Below are 14,798 nucleotides of genomic sequence, written 5' to 3' on the forward strand. Positions count from 1 at the left end.
AGTGAGGAAATAACTGAAACCATTATATGAAGTTATTGAATAAGGTCCCCAAATAGCACAATGCACCAAATCAAATACAGAGGAAGATGTTGAAGTATTAACAGGAAAATGTAATCTTTTCTGTTTTGCAAGAGGATTTATTTGACAAGAAGAGTGACTTGAAGTTGAAATGAAAGATTCCTTAGAAAATTCCTTACGAAACTCATGAAGTAAAAATTTCATTTAAGAATGAGATACATGTCCTAATCTACAATGCCATATTTCAAAGTCATTATTATTAACAGTAGAACTGAAATTACAAGAAGAAAAACAAATTGAAGAATCATCAAAAGTCTTTTGTGAACCTTGCAGTAAATGATAAAGGCCTCGAGTTTCTTTACCCACTCCAATCGTCTTCCAGCTGGAGAGGTCCTATAGAAAACAGAAATGATGAAGAAATATGAGACAACAAGGGATTTGAGAAACTAATTTGCTTACTGAAATGAGATTACAATGAAAGGAAGAAACATAGAGAACATCTTTAAGTAATAAAGATGTAGAGAGTTGAACATTGCCAATATGAGTGATTGGAACAAACTTACCATTTGGCAAATGACCTGAAATATTAATGGAAGAAGGAACAGAAGTAAACAAATGAAGGGAGCTAATCATATGATCAGTTGCACCCGTGTAAAAAATCCATGAATGAATAAAAGATTCCTTAGAAATATTTTTATTTACAGAATAGATAGATGAATATGAAGAGAGGAATTTTTACTAGAAAATGATGGAACATTGGAACTTAAAGTATTGTCAGATGATGAAACAATACCTACATGATTAGCAGATGGTTGATTTTGTGGATTAAAGGATGAATTCTGAGAAAGAGATTGAGATTGAAGCATGGAGATAAGCTGTTAACACTGCTCCTAAGAAAAAGGTATGACTAGACCAAAACTAGGTGTAAGATCATCAGTACAAACTTGATTGGCAGAAGGAGATCCAGATGCTTGTTTGTTCTTGGTGAATTTGAATCCAGGTGGAAAACCATGAATCCGATAACATTTCTCAACTGTGTGACCTTGAATCCCACAGTGACTGCAATAAGGCTTGTCCTTACGTGAATTGTTCTGTTTTTCAGTGAACTTGTGCTAAAATTTAATTGGCTGAGACTGAGTAAGCATAGCAACAGGTTCAGAAGTAAAATTGCTAGGAATGGATTGGTTGACTTGACATTGTCTTTCTTCTTGAAGGACAAGTGAGAAAACTTTGTTGATAGGGAGGAGAGGATCAGGTAACAAGATCTGACCTTGAATATGAGCAAAAGACTCATTAAGACCCATTAGAAATTGTAAAACATATTCTTGATGATGAAACTCCACTACAGTTTTCATGGCACCACATGAACAAGTCAGTTGTGGACGATAATTCTGCATTTCATCCCATAATGCCTTCAAATGAGTGAAATACGCACTAACGGACAACTGTTCTTGACTCAGACTAGAAATAGCCTTTCAGAGTTGAAAAATACGAGGGCCATTGCTATGAGAAAAACGTTCTTGAAGGTCTTTCCATACATCAGCAGCAGATTCAATGAAAATAACACTTGCAGCAATATCTTTGCTCAGAGAATTCAAGATCCATGAAAGGACCATTGTATTACAATGAATCCAAGAATTGAAGAAAGGATTATCCTCAGAAGGTTTCAACAAAGTACCATTGACAAAACCAAATTTATTTTTAGCAATTAAAGCCATAGTCATCTATCTATTCTATGTATGATAATTTTCATCAGAAAAGGGGTTGAGAGACGAGTTGAGCACCTGGAGTATCACCATGGTGTAAAAAGTATGAACTGGAGGCATCTTGATCTGGAGGAAGAGGAGCAGAAGATCCAGAATTCTCTCCTGATACCATAACATAATGTTGAATTTGGAATTCTAGATTTACGAAAGAGAAAGAAAGCAGAGAGAAAATGCTCTGTATATTGAAGTTCTCGAGTTACAAGTAAAGTAAAAAAGTTGTTTACTTCATAAAAAATCTAACTTATATACTTGGCTACAGATTGTACACGTGTACATACATAAATATTAAGAGGGGGCATGGTTGTTGCATGGTGCTTGCTACCTTCGTGGGTGGTGGTTGGCTATGGTAACTTGAGGGGAAACAAGACTAATTTTGATATCAGGGATAGAGATAAAAGGATGAGGGAGAGCAGTTGTTGAGAGAAATAAGGACGTAGGTAACAGAACGAAAAATTGTTGATGAAAATGAGAGGGAGAGAAATTGTTTGGGGTGGGAGGAGAAGAGAGGAGGAAAAATAAAAATAAAAAGAAAACCCGCTTATAAAATGAATGATGTCATTTTTTTTTTAACTATTGAGCTTCTCTATGTGACTGGGTCAAGATTGGACTCGGGTGTTACATCAAGTTCTTAACTTAATATATAACACGATTACAAACCTCTCAAGTTGAAGAAGATAATTCCCCATAAGCTACTAATTATTTTGAAGAAAATTAATTAAAATAAAATTATAAGATGTAAATATTTATACATAACAATGGAGAGAGGGATGGAGAGAGAGAGAGAGAGAGAGATAGTATCTTTACTTAACAATTAAGTCAATAGTTTGCATCTAATAATGATATATTTGATCTTTATAAAGTGATATAAGAGGCAATTGTCTCAAGAGTCAAGATCTTTATAAAGTGATATAAGAGGAAAATTTAATAATTACTCTTCCTCTCACATATATGTGTGTCAAAATTCCTTAAATGTGCTCAATATGTGAAATTTTTAATTGAATTTGGGATATAGAGCGGAATCAAGATTAATCGAACTTGGATTACTTCTCTAACTAAGTTAAATAACTTAGATTAATGCATGACAGTAAATTAGAAAGAAGATTACTTACAAGAGGTGAGGAGGAGATCCGATTCTAGAAATAATGAACAACCAAAATACATGAAAAATTGTCTAAATTGGCCATCAAAAGATTTTCTAACTGCATGGACCATTACTCGTCCAAAAAAATTGCTCTCGCATGACTGACAATGGATCAGTACTGTACGTATAGGAGGTAGACAATCTTAATTATGTAGAGAGCAGGGACCATTGGAGGAAGTATTGAAGATTGGCTTGAGGGGGGTGACATTGGGCGCGCGGAGCGTGACTTTTGAGGTTGTCGGAAATGGATAAATGAAATGAAATTCAAGCAGCAGGAAGCAGCAGCCTGCATATGCATACGATGATGAAAGTAACAATTTATTAATGCTATATATATATATATATATATATATATATATATATGTCGTGCATTCTACGGGTTTTGGGTACAAACTACAAACCCATGAGAGCCGTCGTCCGGGGTTGAAAATTTTGAGGTTCCTTTACTCCAAACGATCTTGGATGTGGAGATGACAACAAACCTAGCTAACTTAATCCACATGATCTTGGGGGCACTCATGTATATAACAGCTCAGCTGATCTAAACTGTCATCTGGAAAACAATATAAAAGATAAAACGAAAAGGTACCTTATGTCTTTGGCTATCGGCTAAGTTACCGCAACATTATATCCCTTTCCATTATTTATTAAAATATATATCTAATTAAGATCTCAAACATATATGTGCAGTCTGCTTTATAATATATGTGTGCATATATATATGTACACATACATATATATAGATGGAGGGCCGACTTGATCTGTCAGCTATTATTAGTGTTATTTTGGTGAAATTAGTAGTGCTCAATTGCAAATTAAACTACCTGTTGCTTTCAGCAAACCGCCCAAACATTAAGGCATCCCCACTACTCCTACTTCCAGAAAGAGAAATCATGGAAAGTGATTGCTCGCCAACTGTTAGAAACTTCAAAAAGGAGGAAACATGGTCTCGCACACATAGCCAATTAGGAGAATTGGATATTGAATGGCGGCAAAGAAACACCAAGCTGTAGTTCTTGGTACGTCATGGAGAATCAGAAGCAGCTTCCGCTCCCTTATTGCATTCCTGATCACCGCCCTAATCATCACCGCCGTTTATCTTACCCAAGACAGCATTGGAAGAGTCTTGGAATTAGATAGAACCGACGGTTTACATGAGCTTTCAGAATGCAATTTGTTTTCTGGGAAGTGGGTATTCGATAACCAAAGTTACCCTCTATACAAAGAGCAGCAGTGCACGTTCATGTCTGATCAATTGGCTTGCGAGAAGTTTGGGAGAAAGGACCTGAGCTATCAGAACTGGAGGTGGCAACCTCATCAATGTAACCTTCCTTGGTATCTCTCATGTCTAGCTCTCTCATCATCATGGGTGTCTATATATACACACGCTCGCACACAAACTTACGATATAAATCACTTCATGCATGTAAGTGATGGTGGTATTAAAGTTGGTCTTTGTACCTTTTTTTGAGCTTTGTGAAACTTGTTTTCTATGTTAATAAGGTTCAATGCAACAGCGTTGCTGGAGACGCTAAGGAACAAGAGGCTTGTGTTTGTTGGAGATTCCCTGAACAGGAATCAGTGGGTTTCGATGGTCTGCCTAGTCGATTCATGGATCCCTCCAAAGCTTAGATCCATGCACAACAATGACTCTTTGAACATCTTTAAGGCCATTGTGAGTAATATATAATTTGGGTAACATTCATGCATGTTCTTGCCGTCTCAATCCTAGATCGAAGACCTATATAGGTGTATACACCTAGCTATCTAGTTACTAACAGTCATTGGACCACCACATATATATGATTAACCATTGATATTTCTAGATTAGAATCCGTCCAAAGAAATACTTAAATTAATGCAGTGTTCATCTTAAGAAACAACGAGTTGCTTAAACTCTTTTTTTTTTTTTTTTTTTTTTCCGAGTAGTTGCATGCATGCGCGCTTAAACTTTGTTGCATGCATGTTAAAAAAAAGTACTCGATAAGCTTATATATAATGGTTAGTACGTACGTATCTAACCCGATTAATTTAGGAATACAATGCGACGATTGAGTTCTACTGGGCCCCATTGCTAGTGGAATCAAACTCCGATGATCCGGTGAACCACCGGATACCAGATCGGACAGTTAGAATCAAAGCAATTGAGAAGCATGCCAGGCATTGGACCGGCGGAGATATACTGGTGTTTGACTCCTACTTATGGTGGAGAAGGCCCAGAATGAAAGTTCTGTAAGTACCAGCTTCATCATCATCATAAACCCTACTTAATTAGCAACTGATCCAGTCTTAGTGATGATCCATGATCATTTGTAGTAATTCTCATCAGTAATTTATTTGTTGGACTTAACCACCATTGACTAATTCTCTTAATCCAATCTTACTTTTATAATATCGGAAATGAACCGATTAGGTGGGGATCATTTGAAAGCCCTGATGATGCTATCTATAAAGAAGTAGAGATGCTGCGCGTCTATGAGATGGCTCTAAGAACGTGGTCTGATTGGGTGGAAGTCCACGTTGATAAAACCAAGACCCAATTGTTTTTTGTTAGCATGTCACCAACTCATGAAAGGTATACTGATTAATAATCCATTTGCTGATCTCAAGATACGTGAATGCTAAAATACATGATGACATTAATGCATATGGTTAATATATAGACAAGTACGACGTCGTACAACCAACAAATTAAAACATGAAGGATCGTGGGTGGCTAAAAGAATGCATGATGCAGGTTTAATGGAAATAAAATGATGATCTAGTAATATGGAGTACTGTATATATGTACGTACATATTGCAGGGCTAAAGATTGGGGTGGTGATGAAAACTGCTACAAAGAAACGGGGAAGATTTCAGAAGAGGGATATTGGGGAAGTGACTCGGATCCAAAGATGATGCGTGTGGTTGAAATGGTGCTGGAGGATTTGAAAACAAGAGGTCTGAATGTACAAATGCTCAACATTACACAGCTCTCAGAATATCGAAAAGATGGCCATCCATCTATCTATAGGAAGCAGTGGGAACCCCTAACGAAAGAGCAAATAGAAAACCCAAGCAGTTATGCAGACTGTATACATTGGTGTCTCCCTGGATTGCCCGATGTCTGGAACGAGCTCCTGTATGCTTATATTGTTCATCAATGACAAATTCGATTTGGAATAAAGTACTTCTACAGAAATTTCAAACTTTTTTCCTGCATCAGTATTAATATTAATAAGATTATATATGCACATTAAGGTTAATTTCAATGAATCCAATTAATTAATTAATTAAGCTTTATGCGTGGAAACTAATTCAACTTTAGTCAAATATTAATAAATCCATTTTGGCATTCGATTTTCATTATCAAACTTAGAAATGGAGAGAATGTATCCGGTGATACTCACCAATCATGACCTGCATATATATATATATATATATATATGAAGACTGTATTCGAGTAAAACTGAAGGGATATTAATATTCCAAAGACGAGCCGTCGAGTTCAAATTTGTCATGGAATATATAATTAAATTTAATTTATTTATCTCTCAAACAAGTTAACCCGAACTCATTTACAAGCTGTTGTTTGGTAAACATAGGTTTTTTATTTTTTTTATTTTTTATTTTTTATTTTTTATTTTTATGAAAAGAGTATCCTTTATTGAAAAAAGCTTAAACTAAAGCTTGGATACATTGAGGAATAACATCCAAAGAAATGATAGAGTCACTAATGCTAAGTGCATTTCTGCTTAAGGCATGAGCTTCAGAATTATTAGCTCTCACAGTATGCCTAACATACCATGAAGTGAAGCAATCTAAAGTAGTCCTCGTGTCATTGATCAGTGTTCCATCATAGGAGTATGTCTCTAAACTTGATTGAAGACAGTTAACAACTTGCAGTGAGTCTCCTTCCAATATAACATCCTCTCATTCTAGTGACTTGCAGAAGATAGAAGCTTGTAGAGCTGCAAAAGCTTCGGCTAACAAAGGATCAGGAAATAAATCATGCTTCATTCTCATAGTAGCCTTCACCTTCCCTTCCCAATCTCGAATTACAGCACCCACTCCAACCTTACAATTAATTTTGTCAAGAGCTGCATCCCAACTCAGTTTCAATCTACCTTGAGGAGGGGCTTCCCAAGAGTTATGTGCATTCAGGCTAGGGGAGGTTTTCTTTGCTTGATGCTGAAACTGTTCCTCAAGCAGCTGCTTAGCTTGTAGGATAAGAGCATTTGGACAAAGAAAAGCATTCTCTTCCAAATCTTCCATGAGGTTATGGCAAATTCCATCATCTCCTCATCCTCAAAAATCTCAAACAGGCCCTCCACTAGGTCTCTAAAGTTCTGAAACTGAAAATGAGTCTTTTGGATCTTCCTCACACTCTGTCCCCAAACATCTCGAGCCGATGTGCAATCCCATAGTGCATGTTCAACTGTTTCTAGATACCGCTTGCAGATCGGGCAAGTGCCATCTTCAAGAACCCTTCTCTTTTGCAAGGTAGCTCTAGTTGGAAGGACATTGAGGCAAGCCCTCCACAGGAAAGTTTTAGCAGCATTTTGTATGCCCAAATGCCATACCTTGGTCCAAGAGTCCTTTATTCTTGATTGTTCATAAGATTGGCCCAGCCTTAAGCCATCCAGTTCTGATTTTTGGTGGTATGCACTCTTAACACTGAATGCTCCTCAAGTTGTGCATCTCCAAATCAGTCTATTAGGTTTAGGATAAGGGCTAAGAGGGATTTTCTTGATAAGAGTTGCTTCTTCCCTCGTGAAAATTGCTTCAATCAATGACTGATTTCATTGATGTAAGGTCTTATCAATGAGCAACAACCTTTGTATCTGTTTGAAGGAATCTAATTGTACTTTGAGGCTTGAAAGTGGACTGCTGAGGAATCCACTTGTCATTCCAGATCTCAATTGATTCTCCATCACCAATTCTCCAAACCAATCCCTCCTTTAGCAATGGCTTATCTGACATGAAACTCTGCCATAGGAAAGAGGAGTTGTGACCAACCTTTGCATCTAGAAAAGAGCTTCTTTTGAAATACTTCTCTTTAAGCACCTTGGCAGCAAGTAATTCTTGAGATGAAATGATTTTCCAGCACTACTTGGCCAGTAAAGCAGTGTTAAAATTCTCAAAGTCTCTTAGACCCAAGCCACCACTCTTTTTAGATTTACTAATCTGATGCTAGGGAACCCAGTGAAGATTTTGTTCTTGAGCCTGCTAACCCCACCAATAGTTCTTCACTAGCTTATTGAGATCATGGACCAATTGCTTTGGCATCTTGAAAATCCTCATGCTATACGTGGGAATGGACTGGATTACAGCTTTAAGTAAGATTTATTTTCCTGCTTGAGAAAGCAAATTAGTCTTCCAATTGTTTAGTCTTGTTTGCACCTTGTCTAGGATTCATTTGAAAGAATGTGCCTTCCATCTGTAATAAGTGTTGGGAAGCCCAGGTATTTTTCATAGGAGCTAGTGCCTCTTATTCCAATTATGCTTGTGATTATTTCTCTTGTATCTTCCTTGGTATTCCTGCTGAATTATATGGAGGTCTTCTCTTTATTCAATCTTTGACCTGAAGCTCTTTCATAAGAATCCAGAAGAGTGAAAAGCTGATCACTCCACTCAATTGAATTTGCCTTGCAAAATAGAAGTGAGTCATCTGCAAAAAAAAAAAATAAATGGTTAATGTGCAAATGATTCCTTCTAATTGGCAAGCCTGTGATAATACCAGTTTGCTCAGCTTTGTAGATAAGGCAACTGAGAGCCTCTGTGCACAAAATAAAAAGATATGGGGAGAGGGGATCCTTTTGCCTAATGCCTCGAGTTGGACAGAAAAATTCTTGAGGCACCCCATTGATAATAAGAGAGTAGGATATGAGGTAACATATTGCATAATGAGTTCAATCCAAGCTGATGCAAATCCTAATTTCTGCATGGCTAATCTAAAAAACCCCCCACTCAATTCTGTCATAAGCCTTACTCATGTCAAGTTTAAGAACCATAAACCCCTCCCTTCCTTTTAATCTGGCTTTCATGGAGTGCAAATATTCAAAAGCCACAATTATGTTGTCTATGATGAGCCTTTCTGGTACAAAAGCAGTCTGAGTTAAAGAAATAATGGTAGATAGTATGAGCTTCAACCTATTATCCATAGTTTTAGCAATGGTTTTATAAAAAACATTGCATAAACTGATTGACCTGAAATCAATGACCTGAGAGGGTGATGACTTCTTGGGAATAAGGGTTATGAAAGTCTCATTCAGTTTCCCAAACCAATTTCCTCCATTGAGCACCTCAAGTGCTACCTCACACGCTCTTGTTCCCACTGTTTCCCAATGCTCTTGGAAGAACACTGCTGGGAATCCATCAAGCCCAAGAGAACCTAAAGTATTCATACTAAGGCCGCGTTTGGTTCCTTGACCGAACTCAGCTAAGTTTGGTTCAGATTTAGACCTCTTCTAATATCCAAACACTCAACTCTCAAATCACTAAACTCATCTCAACTCAAAACCTTTTTACACATGGAACCCACAATCTTTTTCAACTCAACACCTATTTACACGTGGGACCCACAACCTTTTTCAACTTCTCATAAATACATCTATACTCATCTTAACATCCAAACACATATAAACTCATCTTATGTGGGTCTCACAGAACTCACTTCATCATCTCAACTCACTACTATTCATAGAAAGCTCAACTCAACTCAACATCCAAACGCAACCTAAATATGGCCTCCTTCACTTCTGCAGCTGTAAAAGGCTTGGTAAGGATGTAATTCATATCCTCATTGACAACCTGAGTCATGGAAGCAAGGCATTCTTCAATGTCAACTAGATTGGAGGTAGAAAACAACTCTTAAAAAAAATTTTGAAACACATGGTTGATTTCTTGTGGATCTTTGATTTCCTGCCCTGAGTCGGTTTTGATCCTGCTAATTGTGTTGGTCTTCCTCCTTTGGCTAGCACACTTGTGAAAATATTTGGTATTTTTGTCCTCAATTTTCAACCATGTCTATTTAGCCCCTTGCTACCACTTAGAGTCTTCTGCATCAAGGATAGAGTCTATCTCTTTTTGTAAAGACTTAATGCCATCATTCATATTGCCCTCATTTGTCTCTAGCAAAAAGTTCAGTAACTTAAGTCTGGATTTTAGAAGCTTCCCTTGATTCTTATGCCTGTTTCTGCTCCAAAGCTTCAGATCCTCTTGGCAATTGTGTAAGCCTTGTAAAGTCATCTGTAAGGAATTTGGCTTACCTTTTGTGTTTTTCCATTCATTTTTAATTAAGCCCCCACACCCCTCCTGCTTACTCCAGTTTGATTCATACCTAAAGACCCTATCTTTCTTCTATATTGGTACCTAGTCCTTTATCTGAATGGAAATAGGCCTATGGTCTGATTGATTGGCAAATAAATGCAACACTGAATGATCTTCAAACATATTAAGCCATGCCATATTTCCAAAAGCCCTGTCGAGTCTTTCCTTTGTGAAATGTCTCCCCTCATTGTTGTTGGCCCATGTAAATTTATCTCCATTGTATCCAAGGTCATTAAGGTCACAATGAGCTAGTGTATCTCTGAAAAGTTCCATCTGCCTGTAAGGCCTACTGGAAGTCCCAAACTTCTCCCTTTGGTGAGTAATTTCATTGAAATCACCAAAACAAAGCCAAGGGATATTCACAATAGGCTTGAGGGCTTTAAGCAAGTTCCAGCTCTCAGATCTCTTAGCTGTCATTGGATGGCCATAAAAACCAGTAATCTACCATTGGGGCCCATCTGATGAAAGCTTAAGCATGGCAGAAACATGTCAATTTGTGTATGTCACCACTTCAACATTGATAGCAGATCTTCACATTAAAGCCGCCCCCCCCCCCCCCCCCCACTTCTTCCTCTACTGTCCCCACTAAAAGAGAAATCAAAACCCAATTTTACTCTTATCTTCTCCATTCTATCACGACCACACTTGGTCACTACAAGAAAAATCAAGTTAGGAGACTTTGTTTTCACCAAAAGATGAAGCTCTTGAACTGTCCGAGGGTTTCCAAGCCCTCAGCAATTCCAACTCAAGCAATTCATAACTGTCGGTGGGGTTGCTCAGCAACCTCCACCAATATGGCCTGAGTTTGGCTCCTTCTAGGTTTAAACTTGTTCTTTAATTTCTTAGTGGCATTATTGGTACTCGGATTCTCCACATCATTAAGAGGTCTTTTAATGTGTATCACTATATGAGGGTCTCTAAATCTACTGTCACTTCTGTAAGGGTAGTAGACTGCCCTCTTGCTCTCCTCTTCCACGTATTACTATTCAAATTCTTAATAGGAGTAGAATTAGGCAATTCATTATGCATGACATAAGTGTGAACAGATGCAGTCTTCTTTGAATTTAGGAGCTCATTTATTGGGATATTATCAGTTTCCACAAAATTATCATCCACATTAAAGGAAATACCAGAGGATTGAGGACTTACCAAGTTGGTATCAGGAGCAGAATCAGTAGGTCAGTTTCCATAGCAAGTCTTCCCTGATTTTGAGAAGTATTGATAGTGAAAATACCTCTCGGGGTCCTCATTAATGGTAAGATTGCAGTCAACTGAGTCCTCCTCCCTTTCCTTATTAGTCTTTCCTTTATGATGAGGTTGATTAGTGTCATCACCCTTGATACTTGCTGTTTGCCCCATAATAGGTGTCTTTTTTTCCACTAGTGATGAAGACTTTCCAAAATTGTGACTGCTGCCACCCTCCTCCTTGGAATTCCATCGACTCTAAATTTTACTCTTGTTCTTAAAAAGCTTCCCCAGCGATACCCTTCATTGTCAACCTCCATATCAAGAACCTTTCCCAGTGCAGAACCAATTTTGACACCCATCTCCTTATTCATATTTGCAAAAGGGAGATTGTAAATTTGAATCCAGAATGACTCTACCTTGAACTGCACCTTAGTAGGAGATAAAACTCCTTCAAACTTGTTCATGCAAATCAGGTAACGATCAAAAGACCATGGCCTCCCCTGCACAACCTTTTTCTTGTCTGAGTATAGTTGGAACTCCAAAAGAAATTTGTTCAGACCAAATTCTCCAACCCTTAGTGTTCCAAACTTTGGCCATAGTCAATTTAAAGGCTTATGTATTTGCTTCTCTATCATTAAAAATCATAACAAGAAGGCAATGTTTGCCTCTGATATTTGTGGACAACACTGCATCCTCCGAAAGTGCAATCTTCTCTTGCTCTTCATCCGTCAAGTACAAAGATTTCCAACATCGAGTAATGTCTTCCGTCATTTCACCAAACCTCTTCAGAGTCAAGGTCTAAGAGACAACCAGCTTTGTCAAAAACGAAGCATAAGCACCCCACCCTTCAGAAGGAGAGGACCCGCAATAAACATAGTTATTTGGTTAACTTATTTCCTCATCACACAAAATAAACCTCACGATTAACATTTAATTTATACCTTATATAATGAAAATTCATGAAGGTGGTATTGATCAAGTTGCTAATTTATAGAATAATTTGGTTTGCCTAATTGGGGTGGGGATGGTGATGGAGGTCCCTCCTTACGGTCTATCCGTTGATCAATATAATAGGGTGGATGGAGATCTTGATCTCTCCCCAATTAAAAAGATCAATGGGACATGAGTACTGTTATCGACTGTCAAGCATAAATTTTGTCATTGAAGTTAGATGAGAACTTTAATTAGGAGGAGTTGATCATGGTCCATAAATAGGTTAACATTATTTTATCTTTGAATTAGAAAAATAATATTTTCAGTCTTAGGATGTGCACTCCCTTTAATTTGTTTGAGAAGTGCGCACTCCTTTTAAAAAGAAAAATATCTGAAATCCACATGAAAAAAAATATTTTTTTTATTAGTAGACAGTACTTTTTTTTAAAGGGAGTGTGCGATCGAGACTTATACTCACACTCTACGACTATAACTAGCATTACTCTTGATTCATGGGATAAACTTAATTTCAAAGGGTTAAAGCAACAAACTAGGGGACCAGTTGTACCTTTTGTAAGTTTTAGTACTTTTATTTGAGTTTGCACTGCGTGGGATGACGTTTATAGCTAAAAATTTTAAGATTATCTCGTGATGATCATGATCAAGACTAAGCCAAAATTCAACCCGCGTGCATGCCAACTTATAATATAATGGACTTAGTGATCATGATCTAGATCAGCATCATCATCATGTAAGATAAATAAAGATCTGAAACCAAACCCGATCCCCACATTCCTATTATATATATTGTGATCACACAACTATATATCATATATATATATGTATGTATATACGGTCCTTTCAAATAAAATATTCTTGAGTACGTACGTAGGCCATGCATGATTGGAGTTGCATGTTTCCAAATTATATCTAGACCATAAATTAGAGTCTTTCGATTTTGATCGCCTTTTTCTTACATTTTTATATATAAAAGATATGCTTAATTGACAGAATTAAGACAATATTCCGATGAAGACTGCATGCAATGTGGTGTGTTCATCCTGTATAGCCACCAACCTTATCTCAAACATATATACCCTAACTAAAGTAATTACGCAATATCAAACATAAATCAAAACGGTTCCTTTAGAGGGACCGACCGACTCGACCCTTAAACAAACTTTATGTACCGACATATTACATATACATTACAGCTGCTGGGACCAACAGATAATCAACGGTATGACAGTTCCCAACAAACTCAATGATCATCATCCAGCTTGCCCATGGTCATGACATTGCAACCTTCGGAACAATTGACTTGTCACAATTAGCATGCATGCATGGGAGGTCTGATTTTTTTGGGATATTGGTATTGGAAGACGTGCATGACATGATCTCTTTCCTGTGATTCTTTGCTAGCTTCTTGTTGTCTTCTATATATTAGCATTGTATTTTTTGGCCAAGTGAAATTGGTCCCGATGCACAGCCGTCGTTGGTGACTCACGATTCTTATGAATATACATGAAATACATTAAAAAATTATATTCTAATAATATTTTATTTAAATTTCATCTCATCTGATCATCTCAACTCAACTCAAAATCCAAACCTCTCCCAAGTCATCGTGGAGGCTGATCTTTCGAATTGCTAGAAGATGAAGCTGCCCAATCATCTCATAGATACGCAATCATTTCCAAGGAAGCTGGATGCAGCAGGCAACAACCAGCTGTGCGTTAGCTCATGCTTGAAGGCCCGGAGAACTTGATATATTGTCTGCTTGGGTGACAATTACACCATCCCATTGGGGTCCTGAAACAAGTTGAGTGGTAAAATCAAGAAGTTGAAAAAACAAAAAGGTGTAATTTTTATTTTTTTAAAAAAATGGTAGACTATCCAAATGCTGTGCGACTGTTTCAATATTTCATGTGAAAAATGGCCTGGACCAATCTGAATCAGGGGTTTCTTTTGATCATGTAAACTGCACAAACTCTAATGGATCAATCGGACACACAAACTGACACTTGTTGTATTCCATGAACAAGGGAGGGCTCAAAAGTAGTATATGAAGAAAAAAAAAAAAAAAAAAACCAAGGAAGAAATGAATTAAAGTTTATATATCTAGTCTCCATGACTTGAAGCAAGTCCAGTGAAGAAAGTATATTGAGGAGAAAGCTAACAAGCTAGTAAGAAGAAATAACTGAGAGAAATTGAAGAGAGAGGTGGCTCCGATAAAGGATGTTGTGAGAACTGAGAGAAGAGAAGAGAAGGAATATAATTGTTTGGGAGAGAGATGAGGTTTGAGGTCAGGATCGTCTTCTTAGTTCATCCCCAACGGCTACTTCTCGTTTAGTACGTTTTTCTGCAATGATTTGGGTTGAAATTGACCAGGTCCAAGTTCTGGATATTTTGATAAGCCTAAAATGACCGGAAAGGAAAA

The 14,798-nt window shown here is 37.4% G+C and overlaps 1 protein-coding gene across 1 annotated transcript; it reads left to right on the top strand.

Moving 5' to 3' along the window:
• Nucleotides 1-3,875: 3,875 nt before the first annotated feature.
• LOC121266732 (protein trichome birefringence-like 34) lies at nt 3,876-6,110 on the top strand. Its single transcript, XM_041170536.1, has 5 exons — nt 3,876-4,260; nt 4,429-4,600; nt 4,961-5,157; nt 5,339-5,500; nt 5,730-6,110. The coding sequence occupies exons 1-5, from the start codon at nt 3,911-3,913 to the stop codon at nt 6,070-6,072; spliced, it is 1,224 nt and encodes a 407-aa protein (XP_041026470.1). The 5' UTR covers nt 3,876-3,910; the 3' UTR covers nt 6,073-6,110.
• Nucleotides 6,111-14,798: the final 8,688 nt, after the last annotated feature.

The sequence above is a fragment of the Juglans microcarpa x Juglans regia genome, chromosome 5S, assembly GCF_004785595.1.
Source record: "Juglans microcarpa x Juglans regia isolate MS1-56 chromosome 5S, Jm3101_v1.0, whole genome shotgun sequence".
NCBI classification, from domain to species: domain Eukaryota; kingdom Viridiplantae; phylum Streptophyta; class Magnoliopsida; order Fagales; family Juglandaceae; genus Juglans; species Juglans microcarpa x Juglans regia.